General features: G+C 42.4%; 1 protein-coding gene across 4 annotated transcripts in view; it reads right to left on the bottom strand.

Moving 5' to 3' along the window:
- Positions 1-661: 661 nt before the first annotated feature.
- Positions 662-22251, bottom strand: part of sema5a (sema domain, seven thrombospondin repeats (type 1 and type 1-like), transmembrane domain (TM) and short cytoplasmic domain, (semaphorin) 5A) — a 121744-nt gene continuing 100154 nt past the window's right edge. For 3 of the 4 annotated variants that reach the window (XM_034289437.1, XM_034289438.1, XM_034289439.1), the window contains exons 16-22: positions 19434-19659; positions 11329-11538; positions 7768-7938; positions 7505-7660; positions 5472-5516; positions 5120-5331; positions 662-2100 (exon numbers count right to left, since the gene is read on the bottom strand). In XM_034289437.1, the coding sequence (XP_034145328.1) occupies positions 1981-2100; positions 5120-5331; positions 5472-5516; positions 7505-7660; positions 7768-7938; positions 11329-11538; positions 19434-19659 (1140 nt within the window). In that variant the 3' untranslated portion in view covers positions 662-1980. Of the gene's footprint in view, positions 2101-3600; positions 3822-5119; positions 5332-5471; positions 5517-7504; positions 7661-7767; positions 7939-11328; positions 11539-19433; positions 19660-22251 lie in introns of all 4 variants that reach the window. The other variant, XR_004575098.1, reaches the window with a different exon arrangement.

Here is a 22251-nt window from a genome sequence, read left to right as displayed (position 1 = left end):
TGACTTCAGCAAGTACACATCGATCAAGGATTATGTCGGGGGAGGGTAGATAGCCACAGCTCATTACAACATACACACCCACGGTACATGGGAAGTGTGTGTAGCTCAGCCTTTTCAAGATGAGCCAACATGACCACAGACCAACACGGTGCTCCCATACACCCCGGAAGCAATCCTCCAGAGACCCAAAAACAGCAGCAGAGTTCTTGAGGCCCCCCAGTCCCATTTCTCTCTCTGAGATAAAGCGGAGTCAAGGTATACTGAGATTGATTCTCCTGGGCCAGAATCCCACAATTCTGTCTGGATCAGCACTCTCACCATAAGGGGTCCAGTGATGGTGATGATTAATAGCGCGCACGCACGTACACACGCACACACCATTACCCTTTCCACGCAGATGGCCCGTCAGGTTGAAGGTTGATGGAGAATAACACTGCTGCGCATCGCCACGTCATATAGATCCATTAGACCTAACCACCACCTCTCTGTACCTGTATCCTTCACGTATCCTTCCACTGCTGCCATTCATCACTTCAGACCTGTTAACCGACTCTTGTAAAGGCTAAATTAGTCTGTTGCTGTGGTCTTGAGTGATTAACATGTAGTTCCTATCCCATCGACGTTGTGTTTTTGTTAGTTAGTGTGAACTTTGACAATCCTGAAGGATACGAAGCAGTTTTTAATTTATGCACAGTAAAACAAGCAAACATGTAAAAAAAAAATAGTTAGTTACAATTGAAAACATCAAAGAAACCAACATACTGGATATTTTACTCAGTTACGGAGTATATCATCTTTAAACAAAACAGAGATCTATCATCTTGAATAGTACCACTTTACTAAAACCCAGGGCCCAACAAAGTAATGTATAGCCACGAACCAAATCAAGAAAACAACTTAAAAATTGAAAAACAAATATCAAAAGTATGGAGACAGTTAAATCATGATCTAGTTACAGATTTCTGGCATTTTTTTTCTCAAATGTCTCATTTACTTGCATGATTTCATTACTTCTTTGCAAAAACAAAGAAAGGTATTATTTGTACCACTGACATTGAGTAAATGTACTTATAAAAGCTACAAGGACATATGCTTCAAAATGAGCTTACTATACAATAACATCAACAAAATGCTAAAATATTGTACACTGTTAGGGTATCTCAATTCGAAACGTCACTAACTGCTACACCAACGCCAGCACAGAAAGAAACATGAACATACTGGATCTCTAAAATATCTACATCCTGAAAGTGGTCTTTATCTGAATAACCAACACCCTTTTTTCAACAAAAAGGGTAGTCTTTTTAGTTACTTAATGGTAGATGGTTAAAAGCACTAGGTTTTAACAAAAGTCTAAAATTCTGATGTAATTGGTTGGAATCCACAACGACCTGGGGTAGCTATTGAGTGACAGCTCCCCTGGGTACGCTAAGCACTTGACTACATACCGTCAAATTAATCAGATTTCAACAATACTACCCCTTTTGGGTCCTTGGTAGGACCTTAGCATAGCAGACAAAGCAGTCCCAAGGCTACAAACCAGTGAATGGCCCGCCTAGAAGGCCAACCATGCATATCTGAACAGAGCGACAGAAAAAACACATCAGATGAAATCATGCAAAGCAAGTGGCTGGTTTTCTTCCACCAGAACCGTTCCCGTGCTGGAAACACAGTTCACAGGATCCATCCCATTCAGACAGTTTCTTTTTAGATTTCGTTTTTTTTTTATAACTTTTTATCCCTTTTTTCGAAATTCCAGTTCTCCCCGTGTTCTCGAGAGTCAAGTACTGTTTTTTGTTTTCGTTGTTTCCCAGTGAATCCCACTGCGGCTGTAATTTGATTGGATGGCAGCTGCCGAATGGGTCATGAAATGTCAAATATTTGATTATGCGAACCACAAAGGGGGCCAAAATAGGTCATAGTGGTGTGGTATTGTGTGAACAAGGGTGTGTATCCCTGGTGCTGTGGCCCAACAAAGGGTTAATAGTCCTCATAAGTGTTGAGGTCCGTGAAGTATGCATTGGTGTAGGTCTTCCCGGCTAGCTGGGGATTGAAGTACTTATTTCTTTCCTCCAGAATCAAGTTGTTCTTGTTGAAAGCCTGTGTAGGACAGACAGAGTGAAGAGGGAGAGAAGACGGGTAGAGGGAGTGTCAGTATCAACTGCATTGTAACCAGAACACAAGGATCTTATGATGATTCAGTCCAAATGGGAGAGTGCAGGGTAAAGGGAATACTTCTAACAGAAAAATAAACCTGGGATCTTTGGAGGGACGGCAACATGAAGATCATTTGGGAGGCCACAACTAACAACAGGCAGAATAAATGATAACCAGCGAGCTAGCCTTTTATGATGAGAAACCATACATCCACCAATCTGATCTACAAAGTCTCCACATCAGCAGCTTTCCTATCGCCGCATTCTTCAGGACACGTCAAACACAAACATTTATCAAACAAGGGAAATGTGAATGGGCTGGGAGTGATTAAGCGATTGGGAAAATAAGGAAAGGCCACAGGGTACCTCTGCTCTATCCTGTCTGAGTTTCGAAAACATTGAGCCCGGTACTACTTCAGCAACATGAGTCTCTGTCTTTTTGCCTCGGCTAAGTGTATTCTGAAAGCCCCTGGAGGCGTCATAATTCAGAACTTGATGATGCTGCATTTGTTTCTGATTGATGGATCTGTAAATATCAACTGATGGGGCTGGCATTCACTGAACACAAGCACATATCATTTTATTCTGTCTCTATTAGGTTTACATGGCTGGCATACAGAGAGACCGACAAACATAACTTAGAGATTAAACGCTGCGTGATTGGTTCCATGTTTTAAAGGGAATAAAATACAGAAAACGTAATGTATTGTATATGAGCTTGTATCCTCATGGTTTTGTTCAATTATTAATCAGACGCTTTCAGGCAGTTGTTAGCTCCATCTACTCCATCTCCCTTCTTAGCTGTGATAAATTGGGGAGATTTTAGAGCGGGGTAAACAAAACCTTCTGAACAGCGGGGTGGCATTAGCCATTAGCAGAGAGCAGGGAAAACAGAACAGTTACAACAAGGTTTCTTTTCTCCACGGTAACCCATCATAAGATAGCCAACAGAGCTAGTAAGACAGAAAAAGACAGCGAAACACAGAATTGGCAAAAAATAATAACACATGCTAATGAGAAGGGTCAGAACACAGTGGACATTTCAGCACGAAAAGAAATGAGTGAAGAATACACTGCCTTCTCACAAGCCTATGGGTCGTCCTATGTCAGGGATGGGCAACTCGGATCCACTGGAGCCACAATGTCTGCTGGTTTACAATATCTCTTTCGGATCTAGACCTGGGAGGCCAGGCAAGTGCGCTCACCAATCAATAACCAATTGATCAAAATGCATCTTTACAGCCTAACCAAAATGAGTGCTAGCAGAGGGAGGACAGACCCCAAAAAGCATAAAAGCTACCAACTAACTGACTGACGTGCCAAAAAAAGAAGAGAAAACCAGCAGATATCATGGCTCCGGAAGTCCGCAGTTGTCGTCCCCTTGGGATGAGTATGAAAGAATGAGATTTCCGAGCAAAAAGAGAGAAACTGAGTCCACCCCGACCTGCCACACACAGGAAGCACCACAGGAAGTGGGGGCGTGGTGGGGAGGAAGAGGAAGGAGGTTGCTGATAGGCTAGTAGGAGAGTCGAGAGGCGGGATGTTGTAGAGGTCAGTAGAAAGTTAGTAGAAAATCTCCAGGCCACTCATAGACACGCCCATGTTAGCAGACAGAGGCTGGCACATGCCGGGGTCGTCCAGGGGCAAAAGTACGGACACATCGGGCTGCGGGAGGAGAGGAACGGGCAACAGTCATCCTCACTGGAGCCACAATGGACGACAAAGTTCTACTAAATGTACCCACTGAAGAAGTCTGCTAGTCTGTGCTAATGCAGGTCCAGAAGACCCACCTGGGGCCACATACTACTGTATGACCTCCCTGAGAAAAGACAATACTGTCTTTCAAATGTCAATCTTCCAGCGACACTGGCTTTGTCTTTGGCACTGTAGAGCATAGTCTTTCAGAGCACATCTGAATGATAAAGGTTATTTTAATCAAGCAAAGAGCAACAAACCTTTAAGAATTATAGTGCCAGGTATTCATCTTTCACATTACAAAATGAAATGACAGAATCGCTGATATATATATATATATATATATATATATATATATATATATATATATATATATATATATATATTCAAATGTACAATCCAGCCGTTAAAACAAGGATAAAGACTGTGGTAGAACAGTTCATTTCATTCATTTGTCAAATGGTTTCCTTTCGATTTTTTCACTTAGCAAAATGAGCATTGTCCATATTCATATAATGCCATAACCTCTATGCAATCTGGATTATGCTCACACAGCAGACACTAATTACATGATAGATGGATACTTCTCAAATCTGTATTCCGCTATGAAAACGGCATTCCACAACATTAGTTCTGCACCAGGGGCTCCATTCACTTTAGGCAGTGTGTCTGTTCAGTCTTTTATTGGAGACGGATACACTTCTGAAAGCAATTTTTCTGTCCACCATCGATATACTAACTCATAGAAAAATAGGATCTCAATTCCAATTTATTTCATAGAATTCACCACTAAGTCTTTCCTAAACCAAGCAATCTGTGTCAAAAGCAAGTAAGTAAATTATTGATTTATTATTCAGTTAAACCAGAACGTTCCAATGAGATTAAAGATATTTTCAGAAAAGGTAAACCTGGAACCAGCTCACTCCATGTACGTGTAATATTATAATGTATTTCTTTAGTAACTTATGAGAAAGCAGTGTATGGCTGTATGGCTATAGAGACAGAACAGTTCAGATGTACACAAGGTAGACACAAGAACATACACACATTCAGCTACTACAGTACTATAGTTTAGCGAGAGCCACTACAGTACTACTTAAGGAACAACTCCAACAGTACTATAGCCCATTCATTGACCGCAGGAAGGACTGAGAGAGCGACAATTTTTCTATTACACGTCTCCGAAGAACAGGGGGGACCTGAAAGTGCTTCTACTGCACCACAGCAGAGCCGATCCCAGGAGCACGGAGTGGGACAGTATTACAAACCTTAATGGCTTCCACTGAGTCATATTTGTCCAGCTTGTTGATGTGATTGGTGATGGAGGTGTTGAGGGGAGCTGCTGAGATGGGGTGAATGACCGTGGCATCGTGAGACTGCTGCTGATAGCGCTGGCAGTAGGTGTAAACCAGTAAGGTGACAAGGCATCCCAGTATGGAGCTACTTAGACCCACAGCGATCATGTGGAACAGGTTGAAATCTTCACAGGGGGAAAAGAGAACACTGTTTCAAAAATTTACAATTAGACTGCAAAATGCAGAATTCTGGAGTGTAATAAACTACCTGTTGATACCAGACAATATCCCACCATAATACAACTTTGAGCCCAAGTCCTCATACCTCCACATCTTCTCTCTTCCCGACTTGAGCGAGCAATGGAGACTTCTGTGAAATGAGCAATTTAAGATACAATTAAAACGTGTGACATACAGAAGAAAGCAGTTGTTACCCTGGAAAACAGGATAGATACCAGAGAAGTCTGTGAGCATTCTACCCAAAAATGTACCAGAGCATGAAGCTCATCAATAGGCATCGGAAGAGGTTAATAATAAGTGGTGCCGGCCTCTCCCACAGGTCGATCACGAGCTGCTAGCTTCCAGAGAATTTGAGTGTAGCTTGTCAAGCTATTATGAAGGTACGCATGATTCCTCATTCCATGCTAATGATAACTATGCCTTGAATTTTCCACAAAACAATCTCAAAACAGCAACGTTTGCATAAGTATATAATTTATTAATAGTGATTTATTGAAGAACGCTCCCTTGTACACTAAAGACCTAAGGAAAAGTTGCAGGGGAGAGGAAAAGAATGGATCTTATTGAAAGCAACAGTAGATAGCTTTCATTATTTTAAAGAAGCTCTCATACCCGACAAGACTAGATACCCCTGAAGTAGTGTATGATAAGTACTGCATCAGCTCTCATTAAGGGAAATTAAGTACTTAAGTACACAACTCTACTAATGACCAATTATGGAGTGGCACTCCTATTAAACCTGATGATAGAGAGCTAAAGACACTCAGGGGTTTCAGAAAGACAAAGTGTACTCACAATTAACACCTAGAACTGGATATTGTCTTATTACTGGAATACATTAGAAAGGGAAAGCCAAGAATGTTTTAAAGAAATTCTGTTTAATTTTCTACACACTGTTATGTAACGTGTGTAACGAATAGCCATAGCATCCCGACATGTCGGAACGTTTGGTGGAACAACAAGACATTGGTCTCACGGGACTACGTAGACTATTTTACGTAAATCCATGGCACCCGATTTCGTACGATATGTTAGTCTACTTTATGTGACATTACAATGCTCTACCAAAACGTATAATACATTACAAATTGTCTAAAATGGAACATATTTTACGAACGCTATTACAACGTATCATATTTTACAAATGGTACGAAAACGTATCATTCAATATGAATTTGCACAAAATGAACAAGCTATGTTTCAAACTGGCAAGATTCAAGTCTGAAGGTGGGCACCCTACTCACTGCTCCACACAGGGTTTATGGATTTCAGAGGTTGAGTAATGGCTTTACCCTGGTTGCTACAATATGTAATAAATGCATTTTAACGTTACAGTTAGGTTAACGTTAGGTATCACAGCACTGGAGTTACGGTTAGGGTTAAGGTTAGATATCACAGCACTGAGGTTAAGGTTAAACATCACAGCACTGGGATAGGATGTGTGTGTGATAGGGTGTGTGTGTGTGATAGGGTGTGTGTGTGGTAGGATGTGTGTGTGTGTGTGTGTGATAGGGTGTGTGTATGGTAGAATGTGTGTGTGTATGGTAGGATGTGTGTGTGTGACAGGATGTGTGTGTGTGTGATAGGGTGTGTGTGATAGGATGTGTGTGTGTGTGTTAGGATGTGTGTGTGTGTGTGTGTGATAGGGTGTGTGTGTGGTAGGATGTGTGTGTATGATAGGGTGTGTGTATGGTAGGATGTGTGTGTATGGTAGGATGTGTGTGTGTGGTAGGATGTGTGCTTGTGTGATAGGATGTGTGTGTGTGATAGGGTGTGTGTGGTAGGATGTGTGTGGGTGCGTGTTAGGATGTGTGTGTGTGTGTGATAGGGTGTGTGTGTGGTAGGATGTGTGTGTGTGACAGGATGTGTGTGTGTGATAGGGTGTGTGTGGTAGGATGTGCGTGTGTGTGTTAGGATGTGTGTGTGTGTTTGTGATAGGGTGTGTGTGTGTGATAGGATGTGTGTGTGTGTGATAGGGTGTGTGTATGGTAGGATGTGTTCGTGTGGTAGGATGTGTGTGTGTGTGTGTGATAGGATGTGTATGTGGTAGGGTGTGTGTGTGTGTGTGTGTGTGTGTGTGTGTGGTAGGGTGTGTGGTATCATGCGTGTTTGCATTACCTGGTAAAAAGTTTGAGTCAGGCGGGCAGACCCTGGTTTCTGTGTGATTTCCTGAACACTGGTTTCCAGTAGGGAACAGGACGTCACAGTGTCGGGCACGCACCTGGGAGCCAGCGCTGTCACACTGGGACCACTCAGACCACTCAGACCAACTCTCTGTTAACAACATCAACACACGTGCACCAACAGGATACATTTAACTTAGTAATAAATGGCAAGAGATATTCATGTGTGTGTGTGTGTGTGTGTGTGTGTGTGTGTACCTGGGCACGGTTGTGTGTTGCACAAAGCCTCCTCAGTGTGTAGGCCAAGACAGATGTCTCCTCCGTAGGCCGGCGGGGGGTTATTACAGGTGCGCGTCCTCATGTAGTGACCCCCTCCACAGGTTACTGAACACTTAGACCAGCCAGACCAGCACGACCAACTACCATCCACTGTCCAGGAGGGAGAGGGAGGGAGAGAGGGAGGTGACACAAATACCCCGAGGAACAGTCAAAGATGTTCTTCACAACAGAATCAGCCCGTGTGTGTGTTTGTGCGTGTGTGTGTGTGTGCGTGTGTGTGTGTGTGCCCATGAGTGTTTGAGACCTCTGGTGCTTGGCATTACATTTAGAGAGGAACAACAAGGACTTGACAGTTCCTCTCCAGTTGTTAATTAGTGGAGGATATGGGGGGGTGGGGGTGGGGCGGGGGATAGCAGCTGAATGAAACAAAACCTGCTGTCACATCTGAAGTAGATTAAAACGTGTGGACTCATGCAAGGATTCACATCGACTCAGATACATGCACATCCGCCCACCCACACACACACACACACACACACACACACGCGCGCGTGAGCATGCGCGCACAAGCATGCGGAATGATAGCCTGAAAGGGAATGAGTATGAACATGGTCACAGAAAACCTCCCCAGGAATTAACACTAGGCAACTACAGGCAAACCTTAAAGAAGACAGGAATGTCTTGAGAGAGTCAGTTTTATGTGCCAGATTACCATTGTAAATAAGTGTGTTCTTAATTGACTTGCCTGATTAAATAAAGTAGCTCTGTCAATTAACTGTATTGTCTGGTCTATATCTTAAGGATAAGCTTTTGTGCTCAGGTTTTATCCAAGGCCTTTTAGCAATCAGTAGAAACAAAATCTTTTTGTTCATCTGAAGAGAAAATTCTATTTTGAGGAGCGTGTCAGAATTTGTTTTAAACAGCTTGGGCTGTAAGGTCCTGGCTGTGTGGTAATTGAAGTTACCCTGGCCTTTGTCATCTCTGTGTAATTTCTCTATCGTAAACTGACACATCAGTCGATTCCTGCCTGCGAATGACGGATAGTCTCATCTCGGCCAGCCACGGCAGAAAACCAGGAAAGATTCATTTGTTTCAAAACCAGACAGATGTCAACACCTTCTCTTTCTCACTTGCCATATCTCTGTCACACTCTCTCTTTTTCTCATTCTTTCTCTGAAAATACATTAATGAATTTTAAAAGCAGTGGCGTAACTGGTGGATAGATTATGTCTAGAAGTGTGCCCCACGTCAAAAATAATATCACACTTCCAGACAAGTGCTAATTTTAGTGGAATTACTATTCATGAGTATTCACTCTATGCAAAGTCGCATATTTTCAGTGAAATGTCTTCAATTCAGGTGACTTGATAAGTCTTCACTGCCTAGATCAATAGAACTAGAGGCGTATTGCTAGTCTTGCAATTCAAGACCTAAATATAGCTGCTTTGTTAGCGAGCCCAGAGCTATTATTAAAGTGGAGATTTTAATCTTTACAAACACCATTCCATCCATTGTTGAGCATTTTCAATTGTCTCTACTCAATACCCTAAGGGCTGTCAATTTATTTTATATTAAAATGTAGAATATTTCTATGTAGAATACAGCTCTGAAAACTGAAAACCTGAAAACGGTTTTAAATTGGGTATGACTTATCCTCAAGTAACCTTGCTGTTTACTGAAGGTTAGTGCGTGTTTGAGGACAAAGCTAGCTGGGATTAGCAGCTAACCACTCAGGGGAAATGGATGGCATGAAGGATCTTCAATCATCTTAAAGAGCATCAGCGCAATAATGCTCCCGAGTCTAAACCTCACTCAAGACAAGCTCGACAGGTACCCTCCACTGAATAAATTGAGAGGTAAAATCACAGCTTTCAATCTTTGTTGTGTCAGGAAATATGATGATGGATAGACTTTGATGAGGATGATATCCTATCCAGACACAGGCCGGGATGTTAGCGAGATGCTAGCGTAGCGTTCCCTTCAAAACAGCTTGATGATTAATTATGATTTAAACCAAATTCCAGGTTGTGTGTGTGTGTTGCCAGGTGTTCTCCTTAAGAAGCTAAGCTGGAGGATTTCCATTTAGACTGCACATTACTTCCTCCTTTCACTATCAACACTTATTTTAATTACAATGCTTCCTTTCCTTTATCCCCCTTGGATGGCTGGAGGATCTGAGAGACACACTACAGTGTCTGTGGCTTTTTGCCATAGAAAATGACACACATGCACAAACACACAAATGAACGCATGTGTACGCACACACAAGCATGCACTCAAACACGCACATTCACACGAGGACACGCGCAAGTACACAAAGGGTTTAATTGCCCTGAAATGTAATTACAGTCTTCGACGTTGTGGGGATTGTGTTTCTGATTCCAGCTGTGAACTGGGGTCTTCGTCACGCTTGAAACACATTCCTATTGTGTTGTTTTGTGCTTTATTCCAGCCATGATGAGGAGATTTATGTTTTTTTTTTTTTTTTATTTCCTTCATTTCTTTTTCATGGACGTGCTGGGTTATTTTACCATCAAAATTGGAAAGATTAATATTTTTTCACTGAGGTTTTCTTAAGAAGTCGCCTGTTTCAGGTGTGTAGATGGCGCGTATATGAATGAGAAATAGAGAGGAAGGGAAGGAGAGAGAGCGAAAGAGAAAGACAGACAGAATGTTTAGGTGTGTTAGTGTGTTCGGCGGTTCACATGTGGGGTGGTGGCGGCTCGTATGCTGAACGACGCCGAACGTAAATGTGTGTTCAGCTGAATCTTTTATCCATCTGACCTGGGCACGGTGTGACGTAAATGTGTGTTCAGCTGAATCTTTTATCCATCTGACCTGGGCACGGTGTGACGTAAATGTGTGTTCAGCTGAATCTTTTATCCATCTGACCTGGGCACGGTGTGACGTAAATGTGTGTTCAGCTGAATCTTTTATCCATCTGACCTGGGCACGGTGTGACGTAAATGTGTGTTCAGCTGAATCTTTTATCCATCTGACCTGGGCACGGTGTGACGTAAATGTGTGTTCAGCTGAATCTTTTATCCATCTGACCTGGGCACGGTGTGACGTAAATGTGTGTTCAGCTGAATCTTTTATCCATCTGACCTGGGCACGGTGTGACGTAAATGTGTGTTCAGCTGAATCTTTTATCCATCTGACCTGGGCACGGTGTGACGTAAATGTGTGTTCAGCTGAATCTTTTATCCATCTGACCTGGGCACGGTGTGACGTAAATGTGTGTTCAGCTGAATCTTTTATCCATCTGACCTGGGCACGGTGTGACGTAAATGTGTGTTCAGCTGAATCTTTTATCCATCTGACCTGGGCACGGTGTGACGTAAATGTGTGTTCAGCTGAATCTTTTATCCATCTGACCTGGGCACGGTGTGACGTAAATGTGTGTTCAGCTGAATCTTTTATCCATCTGACCTGGGCACGGTGTGACGTAAATGTGTGTTCAGCTGAATCTTTTATCCATCTGACCTGGGCACGGTGTGACGTAAATGTGTGTTCAGCTGAATCTTTTATCCATCTGACCTGGGCACGGTGTGACGTTACACTCCTGGTACTCCTGGGCAGGTCCCAGGCAGGTCTGTCCTCCGTAACGTGGCTCAGGAGAGGTACACGTTCGTTTTCGACTACGAATCCCTCGGCTGCAGTCTCTACTGCACTGAGACCAGGAGCTCCAGGACGTCCAGCCACCGTTCACTGTGTGGCCGGAGATCTTACCCGACCGGAGCAGCTCCCCTGGGGGACAAAGGGTCATAGAAGTGGTGGGTCAGGTTGGATGGACTGATGAATTGTTAAACTCTTGATCGAGAAATGAAGTCATCAGCAGTGTTTTTGGTGAGTGTTGACCTGCCTGGAAAAACAAGCAAAACATCCCTGTGTTGATGGAGCTGAGTACATTACCTTGGCGTAGGTTAAATGAATGAGAGTCTAATGGAGCATATGAGGTACCACTACAGCTTGAAGTAAATCAGCCTCCGAGTTGTAGATTGGCAGCCTGACAAGAAGTCTCACTGTCAGACCCAAGGTCAAATAACATCCTCTGAACTCAAGCTAACTGTCATATGCACACCCATAAACACTAACTTTATTCTTCCGTCTCTCACGCCCACATAACCGAACACACACACTCCTTGTCAGACTCAATGTACAGCAAGTCCTCTAGAAGATCTACTTCATCTTGATTGTACATCAAGCACTCTAGCGCACGACATGCTTACCGAGACATGCTGAGATCTTCCAATTCATCAACACAACGAGCCTTTGACTGGTATATGATCTCTCATCTGAATTGGGCTGAAGTGAAAAATCTTAATGAAATATGAATCTGTAATTTTTGTTAAGGTTTAATTACGGCATTCATTCATCATTAGAGACTGTGAAAGAGTCCCTTTCACGGTGAATCTGGCTGGCCGGCCCCTGTTTGAGATCATGTCTTTGTGTGAATAATAATCACTTAAAAGTAAATTACTGTGTAGGCTCTGAAAGACTCGAGGGATGATTCATTCAATCAACCCACCCTGCTATTATAAACCATATGAGCCACAACAATGAAAACATTTTCTCTCTCTTGGCCTCTCTTTCTCTCTGTGGCTCTATCTGTTATGGAAATATCCTCAATCTCCATCTCACTCTTCTTCTCCTCCCAATCAGTCTCTCTCTTCTCCTCCCTATCAGTCTCTCTCTTCTCCTCCCAATCAGTCTCTCTCTTCTCCTCCATATCAGTCTCTCTGTTCTCCTCCTCTATCCATCTCTCATGTCTCTGTCTATCTCTCTTTTGTTTTATTGACTCCTGCTGTTCCTCTTTTGGGTGTTTGGTATTCCCCTTGCAGTCTTTAGTTAGAGGGGTATTTACCAATCACACGTACAGTCGTGACCTCTTCACACACAACCTTGGGAATCAACATGTCCAAACCGACCTCATTTGCTCACGGAAACACACTAGTGCGCACACACACACACACATATACAAACACACACACACACACACACCAACACACCAACACACACACTCTCTCCCTCTCCTCGGTTGGCAGCAGCAATGACAGGTCCTCTGAGACCTCCGCTCTTTATCGATTCTGAACAGGCAGTGGCACAGAAAGTACTGTCTGCCATGGTGACCTGCACTCTTTATCAAGCCTTCTGTTCTGCTTGGTCAGGGCAGACCTACTGTAAACTACACACAACCAGTTCTTCACACTAGTAGACTGGTTCATAGTCTTATCACATCTCTGAACAGTGTGTGTATGTACTGTACGTGTGTACGCACATCGACGTGTGTGTGTGAGTGTCAGAGCCCAGTCCGCTTACCAAAACAAACAACGGCTGGACCTCCCCTTTAAATGACTAGTATTTTGGTTCATCTCTGTATCCACCACATACAGCACAGGGCATGACTTTGCTCTCGGTTAGAATGCAATACAAACACATACTGTATCAGCCTGGACGGAGCAAAGGTTAGTAACGACTGCAGTGTCCCAAACATGCACACAAGCATGCACGCACACACGCACACACAAACAAACAGTTTAACTAATTACGATGAACAAGCGTAGTTTTTTAGCTTGTAGTGCCTCTTAGTGAGGAGGTTACTAGACCTACAGTATAAACCCTGAAGCCGAGAGGCAGAGAGAGTAATGAGAGACGTCCAGATGCCAGACTGCTGCTGTGGTTCACATCCACTGTAGATGCGTGTGTGTGTTATTGGACAAGTAAACAGTCAAGAGCAGCCTAGAAAGAAAGAGGGGGTGTGAGTGGTCTAGGACACAAGAAAGAGACAGGGAACGAAGTACTTTAAACAGAATCCGGAAATCCCATTTGTCAGCGCCCTTCTGAAGGAGTGAGCTATCCACTGCAAAGCCCACCACATAATATCCTACCCAAACCACCACTCTACCTCTGCTTTGATCTCTCCTCCCATTAAGTCAGAGATTATGGATATTTATGTGTCACACGGCACGCTTTAGAAGGAGTTTTACCCCAGATGCTATCAGCATAATGAACAGTTCTCCGCTGGGCAGGGGAATGTGTTCATGTTCGACTGTTGGTTTCTTGATGTGTTTTTGCTATTTGTTTTATGAATTTGTGAGTGAGCCGTGCACGAATTTGCTCTTATAGAAGAATACCTGGTTCTTATGTCTGAGCACAGCCAGAGCTAATCAATCTACACTCTCCATGTAGGCTAGTGATGTCTTTGGGCAGGGATAACAAATCTATTGTCTCAGAGAGGGCCTTGGACTCATGGTGTCTGAGATGAAACACATCACAGACAGACAGACAGACACACAGACAGACAGATGATGACACTCTCCTGTTTCCGCCTTAGCAAACACAGACATCATTCACCACCATGGACATGTTCAATTACACACTCACACCATCCACAGACATTACCAGTTTGGGTTCCCTCTCTCGCCTTATTCACTTCCTTCTCTCCATCTCTCTCTTTCAATCTCTCTCTTGGTCTCTCACTTCCTTTCTTTCATTTACTTTCTGTTACACTCTTGTCTATCTGTCCAACTCTAAAAAGCAGTGTGAAAAAGCTCAAGGTCTGGGTGTAAATGGCAGTCTTTTAAACCCTTTCCAAGCATAATAAAATGACAGAAGGTTGTTGTTCAGACAGTCCATCTGCTAGATAATGGATTTATCTATCTCTTCACACATTCTGTAAATAACTCCATAGGCGACCGTTGATGGGCAGAATTCTTGAGTGAGAAATGTACTAAATGTTGCTTCTGTTGATGTACTGTTGTGGGTGTTTGCCTGTGTAGCTCTGAAAACAGCTACAGTGGATATAAAAGGTCTACACACCCCTGTGAAAATGCCAGGTTTTTGTGACGTAAAAGAATGAGACAAAGATAAATCATGTCAGAACTTTTTCCACTTTTAATGTGACCTACAATGGGAACCATTAAATTGAAAAACAAACTGAAATCTTTGATGGGGAAAAATAAGAAATGTAAACCTTACAATAACCTGGTTGCATAAGTATGCACACCCTCTTATAACTGGGGATGTGGCTGTGTTCAGAATTAACCAATCACATTTAAACTCATGTTAAATAGAAGTCATTACACACCTGCCATCATTTAAAGTGACTCTGATTAATCACAAATAAAGTTCAGCATTTCTAGTAGGATTTTCCTGACATTTTCTTAGTTGCATCTCAGAGCAAAAGCCATAGTCCGTAGATTTCTTCCAAAGCATCAGAGGGATCTCATTGTTGAAAGATATCAGTCAGGAGAAGGGTACAAACGGATTTTCAAAACATTAGATATACCATGGAACACAGTGAAGACAGTCATCATCAAGTGGAGAAAATATGGCACAACAGAGACATTACCAAGAACTGGACATCCCTCCAAAACTGATAAAAAGATGATAAAAAAACTGGTCAGGGAGGCTTCCAAGAGGCCTAAAGCAACGTTAAAGGAACTGTAGGAATTTCTGGCAAGTACTGGCTGTGTGCGACATGTGACAACAATCTCCCGTATTCTTAATATGAATGGACATTGGGGTAGGGTGGCAGAAGTTTGCAAAAACAAACATCAAGTCTTCCAAAAGCACATGGGAAAATGTGTTATGGTCTGATGAAACCAAGGTTGAACGTTCTGGCCATAATTCCAAAAGGAATGTTTGGCCCAAAAACAACACTGCACATCACACAAAGAACACCATAACCACAGTGAAGAATGGTGGTGGCAGCATCATGCTTTGGGGCTGTTTTTCTACAGCTGGAACCGGGGCCTTAGTCAGAGGGAATTATGAACAGTTCCAAATACCAGGCAATTCTGGTACAAAATCTTCAGTCGTCCGTTAGAAAGTTCAAGATGTAGAAGTTCACCTTTCAGCACGACAACGACCCAAAGCACACATCCAAATCCACAAAAGCATGGCTTCACTAGAAGAAGATTAACGTTTTGGAAGCCAGAGCCCAGACTTGAATCAAATTGAACATCTGTGGGGTAATCTAAAGGAGGGCTGTGCACAGGAGATGTCATCGCAATCTGACAGATTTGGAGCACTTTTGCGAAGAAGAGTGGGCAAATATTGCCACGTCAAGATGTGCCATGCTAATAGACTCCTACCCCAAAAGACTGAGTGCTGTAATAAATTCAAAAGGTGCTTCAACAAAGTATTAAAGTGTGCACACTTATGCAACCATTGTGAGTTTCTTTTTTTTCTTTTTTTTCCTTAAAGATTTCAGCCACATTAAAGGTGGAAAAAGTTCTGACATGATTTATCTTTGTCTCAATCTTTTACATCACAAGAACCTGAAATTTTAAAAGGGGTGTGTAGACTTTTTATATCCACTGTATATAATGGACTCATTTTTAAAATATGTATACCTCTGTGTGAGAATGAAAATAGCAACATATATGCTTAGTTAAAATCAAGATAACTTAATCAAGCATTTACCTTATTTTGAATGGTTCTTCATTGGGATTTTGTTAAATGTTACTCCTACATAATAGGATAAACATGAATAGCATTGAATAACATTGCGGCAGGACTAGCAAGAAGATTTTACAGGAATAATCGCTGAGTGGATACAATGCGACAGATCTCTAAATCTATTAGTAACTTACGTAATTAACTAATAACCATAATTTATCATTGATGCCTGGGTTACTCATATGTTTATTATCTGTAAATTTAGATGGATAGCCTTACTCCAATGTGAAACCAAAGCTTTTCAAACATACGTCATCTAAAATGTCATATTTTTCCAAAGAAAATTGATCTTCCATATCAGCACAGTGCAGCTGTGAGTTACTTCTGGGTTAAAAGATGTGACTTCAAATAAATAAAATAAAAAGCCAAATGTCAGCCATTTCTGATACTTGCGATCGTTCTGACCCTTGCATGACTAACACGATGTTCAGTAGAAAGGGATTGAAGCCCACACCTCAAAATATCCGATTTAACAGCTAATATCAGTAACTCTGCAATGGCAAAGCTCATCTCCAAAATACAGCTGGAGACAGTTTGCATGAGGTGTCTCTCTCAGTTATATCATACGTATACAGGTCCGAATCTTTCCAGGAAAGCCTCCATGTCTTCGCTTTGTAATGATACATTTTCACCCATAGTGAAATGTGGTGTGGCTGTAGGTGTTTGTCACACATTTGTTATCTTGATGTGCTTAATTGAAGTGTAGGAGAATAAACTACAGTCTGTCTCTGACTATGCATGGTGACACATTATCTGTCTGACTATACATGGATACGCATTATCTGTCTGACTATCAATCAATCAAATGTATTTATAAAGCCCTTTTTACAACAGCAGTTGTCACAAAGTGCTTTTACAAAAACACACAGTGGTGTTGAATTTCATGGATACACATTATCTGTCTGTGACTATGCATGGTAAAACATTATCTGTCTGACTATTGCATGGATACACATTATTGGTCTGTGACTATGTATGGTGACATTATCTGTCTCTGACTACGTGTGGTGACACATTATTTGTCTCTGACTACACGTGGTGACATTATCTGTCTCTGAGTATGCATGGTGACACATTATATGTCTCTGACTATGCATGGTGACACGTCATTATCTGTCTCTGTCTAAGCATGGAGACACATTATCTGTCTCTGACTATGCATGGAGACACATTATCTGTATTCGAGGTTCACTGAGCACTATCTACAATGATCGTGTCTAGGTACAAGAACCTCGCAGCACACACACCACCGCTCAAACACAATCTATCCATGCATTATTACCATAGGTAACTGTTCGCGACGTGCGTGTGAGTATGTGCGTGTGTGTATGTGCCTGTGTGGGTGTCTGTATGTGTGAACTAAAATCAATAGCAAGTATCTCACTGCTAACTGTAAGTCTTCACTGACCGACAGTACAGAATTGATCCCACAGGGATCTCATCATCTCTGAAGGACAGAGTCAAACAGAGGGGTCTTTGGCTCTCTGGCCCTGTCACAAATGGTGGCGACAGCTACAATATGGAGCTGATTAAGGTGGTCTAACAGTGTGATAAAACTTAAATACCGACTGGGTCTGGGGGAATCTTTCAGACCACGCATGGACGATCACAGGCACACACACACACACACACACTATCAAACGGTCATAAGCACACACCCCCACACACACACACACTCACAATGCCACACACACACATACAGTACACACACACACACACACACACACACACACTGTCATACACACTCTCTCTTAAACACAGTGTGCACTTTTTGAATGGATAGATGTGGGGTGTGATAATGCTTCAATTGAGGAAGTGGGTGGTTAAGTCCACTCATTCCTCTCAGCCAGCTTAAAGCACTGCTTCTCTTTCCCTCTATTTCACTCTCTCAACCCCTCATCTCGCTTTCTCTCTGATTGATCAACCACCCAGCCATACACACCACCAACTGTTGTCATATTGCAGTTTACCACAACAAAGACTATTCTGCGTTACTAGCGTGTCAGAACTGGAGTTGTACTCTCGGCGGTTCCTTTGAAACAGCTCAATGAACAGAGCAGCCAGTACCACATTAAGGTTCCTCCAACAGCTTTTAATGAATCACATGTTGTCGTATTTAGTTCCTCACTTTAATAAGACAGAGGTATATCAACACATGGCTCTTTGTTGGTAAAAAGGTCTTCAATGTCTGTCTATAGAACCTCAGATGTTTGTGGGTATATTTGAACTCTATCCACATGTTTACAAGGATTAATTAAAACCTCCACAGTTAATAAGTTCAGAGAGTAACGAGGGACACTAGTTATTAACTTTGTGTGTGGTAAGTCAACTTTCTATCTTGTGTGTGTGTGTGTGTGTGTGTATGTGTGTGTAGGGAGGGGGAACTGGATGATACAAATTAACAAAGTACCAAAGTGCTAAAAAGAGATTCTCCTCCCTTTGGGTTTGGAGGAACTCAATAAACAATCTTTAACTGGTACATCTGTATCCCAAGACACTTTACTGCTCTGCCGTGCTACAGTCCTCCTCCCCCTCTCCCCCTCTCCCCCTCTCCCCCTCTCCCCTTCCCTGCTTTAATACTTGGACTCCTCCTGAACAACATCAACAACATGTCAATTAGCAGCTGTTTGTTTATGGCTTTAATTCCAGACAGGAGAATTAGACACCATGGTATTAGCTGAGGCGAGACCAGTGAGAGAAGAACTGGGGAATTTGAACCAGAATGTTGCTTGTGTCAGGGGCAGAGATAAGGATAAGTGTGGGGTGTGATCCATAATGGCATTGATGTGAAGCTAAAATTAGCAGACTTGAAGAGTTAAGTAGCTCTGTGGATTTTCATTGTAGACGTTCATTAACATGGTTTAACGTTTGGAGCCTCTGAAGGAATCAGGACGGGACTGAAAACATTTTAGCCAATTAAGATTACACTGCTGAGAATGAGCGTACCTCTGTCTGTGTGTGTGTGTGTGTGTGTGTGTGTGCACGAGAGCGAGGAGTTGGGGAAGTGCACTAACAGACCAAGGGGGACAGAGCGGAGGATGGCGAGGAAACAGATTGGAGGTGAGAAGACAGAAAGAGAAAGGAGAGAGAAGGTGAATGACCACCGTCACACGTTCTCCCGCCTATCAGAAGACAGCCCACCCCCCCCACCATTACCGTGACACTGCCAGCCCCCTCACCGTCAGTAGAGCAGCCCGTGGAGCCGTCACTGGAGCAGTATCTCATCTCGATCCTCTGTCGGCCCACCTCCAGCAAGGCGGGGTCAGGGACACGGGCCTTACAGGTATACCTGAACCGCTGCTCGTAGTGACCGCCGTTGTCCGAGATGTTGACGGGTGTCCAGGGAGTCCAGGGGGTGGTCTTCTTCAGGTCAGGGCATGGCACAGTGTTACATGACTGGTACTCCTACAGGGACAGGGGGAGGGAGGGAGAGAGATGGGTAGTGCTTGGCAGGCGTCACACATTCAATCTTAGGAGAAGGTGGGGGGGGGGGGCTGTGAGAAAGGGATGTGGATGAGGGCAGAGGGATGTGTGTGAAGCTATAGTAATGAAAGAAACATGATATGTTACTGTAAGGGACATTTGACATTGGTTACTCCAGCTACAGGTTTAAAGAGAGAGTCCTGTATGCCTGCTTACTCTATCTACAGGTTTAAAGAGAGAGTCCTGTATGCCTGCTTACTCTATCTACAGGTTTAAAGAGAGTCCTGTATGTCTGCTTGACATTGGTTACTCCATCTACAGGTTTAAAGAGAGTCCTGTATGTCTGCTTGATGTTGGTTATTCCAGCCACAGGTGGTTTACATATAAAGTCCTGTATGTCTGCTTGATGTTGGTTACTCCATCTACAGGTGGTTTAAAGAGAGTCCTGTATGTCTGCTTGATGTTGGTTACTCCATCTACAGGTGGTTTAAATAGAGAGTCCTGTATGTCTGCTTGATGTTGGTTACTCCAGCTACAGCTTTAAAGTTAGAACCAGTGTTGGATGCTTTGTCCTCCATTGCCCCTGTTTTCTTTCATTTCTCCTTTCCCTTACTCCCTCCACTTTTCATCCAAGCAGAAATAAATACATGCCCCCCAGGCCTGTTTATGATGATGATGAAGTCAGTGTGTCTGCAGAGTCTATCTAACACTCAAAACGGCAGCTCAGTACCTGCTCATAATGACCAGACAGATTAAAAAAAGATTGATAGGTCACGCAGATGATCGTTAGGCCATCAATCAGAAAGTTTCTGGTTCTAATCCCAGAGTCAACAATTAATAATAATAATATTGATAATAATAATTTATTCAACTTCTACAGCGATTTTCATTACAGAAAGTAAACACAAAGCACTTGATAAAGCAAAATAAAGTAAAACAACAACAATAAAGTAGGTCTTGACCAGTGGGAAAAAATCTCTATGCCAGAGGGCCTAAGGACAGATATATATCTATCTATATATTTATATATAATAATTAGCAATTTTGTTTTAATTGATTAAATATATTTTTTGTCTAAATTGTAATGATCTTCCTATTGAATTTCTTTAGTTTTTGTGGGAAAAAGAAGGGTTAATATCCAAAAGATTATCCATATTATTTGGTAGTATCTTTGTAGAAATGATCTAGTGTGCTTAATGCTCATTGGCTGGGCCCTCAGGCATTAAATAGAAGGCACCAACCAACGTCATTGACATTGACTTCAATTAGAGCAGCATTTTGGAATGACAGCAGAATCAACCAATCAAAAATTGTACTAGGTTGGACAATTGTGTGATGCCTCAAGGCCCTCTAGAGGGCCTAAGTATACATCACCAATTCAGAGCCAATAAGCAAGACATATTGGGTTTTCTCACACTTGAGCCTAGCTTGTTGGCTAGCTTTTTGCAATCGAAAATCGAAATCGAAAAAGAAATAACTTCTTTCAGAAGGACAACCTACATGAACCTGCGATTATCCATTTCATAAAGAAGGACAGGAGAATGAACTTCGTTTTTAAATGATAATCGTAAAGATGAGTGGACTTTTTGTTTTCATCTACAGTTTGCTTTTTGTTGCTATCTCGTTCATATCATTTTGAATACAGTGTGTAAAATATTATTTCAATGTTAGATCACAGGTTGTGTTGTGTTAAAACCAAATGTAATAACGTTGCAGTTGGAAGTACTGGGTACATGACAATTCTTGTTCTGGTGCAACTTTTTTCTCTCTGGCAGCATATACAGTCTGTGGTCATGAAACAATGTGAATAGTTGTGTGGTTTAATTTATTACGCCACTATTTGAGTGACTGTTTAGGCAAATCTTTCTTTGAAATGACACAACCGTATTTTCGTATAACGTGGTTCCTGCTATCGATATTTGCAACCATTGTGTAGCCCATGTGTGCTGTTTCTGAGAGCCACTGCTGAGTTGCAGACCTATGTAGGCACTGCTTCTCCTACATAGGTCTGCAAAATAAAGTTTTCAAGTCATGATCTACATAGGTCTACTGCACACACAGGCATCCGGGTTCTGTATCTATATGTATGACGTCAGACATCATTTAGCTAATGAGGGCCTAGCTCCAATATTCATGGTTCACCACTGGTCTTGACTAGAATCCTCCAACAGAGCTGAAAGCCCCCTTAGCCAGAATGACCATCAAGAGGAATATGGCCTGAGCGGAGTGAGGGCAAATGTGCTTGAGGGAGATGAGCAGGTCCTCCGGAATACAAAATCTGCTCATGTGCATTTGAGCCAGGCACTTAACCCCAATTACTACTTTAAGTTGCTTGGAATAAAAGCATATGCCAAATGACTAAATGTTTTTTTTATGAATAGGATTATGTAGCGATAACATGAGAGAAAATGATGCCAACATCACAGTGTTGTTCAGAGAGAGAAGATGATATAAAAGCCATTCTTCCAGTCTCTTAATTATTCATGCCGAGTGAGGCCATGAGTGGAATGACTGCCAGACCTTGACCAAATAAGATAAGTGTCTTTTGTTCATCCATCAGCTTGTCACAGTAAG

The sequence above is a fragment of the Esox lucius genome, chromosome 21 (genome assembly GCF_011004845.1).
Source record: "Esox lucius isolate fEsoLuc1 chromosome 21, fEsoLuc1.pri, whole genome shotgun sequence".
Lineage (NCBI taxonomy): Eukaryota > Metazoa > Chordata > Actinopteri > Esociformes > Esocidae > Esox > Esox lucius.
This window is presented reverse-complemented; position numbering and strand designations above follow the sequence as displayed.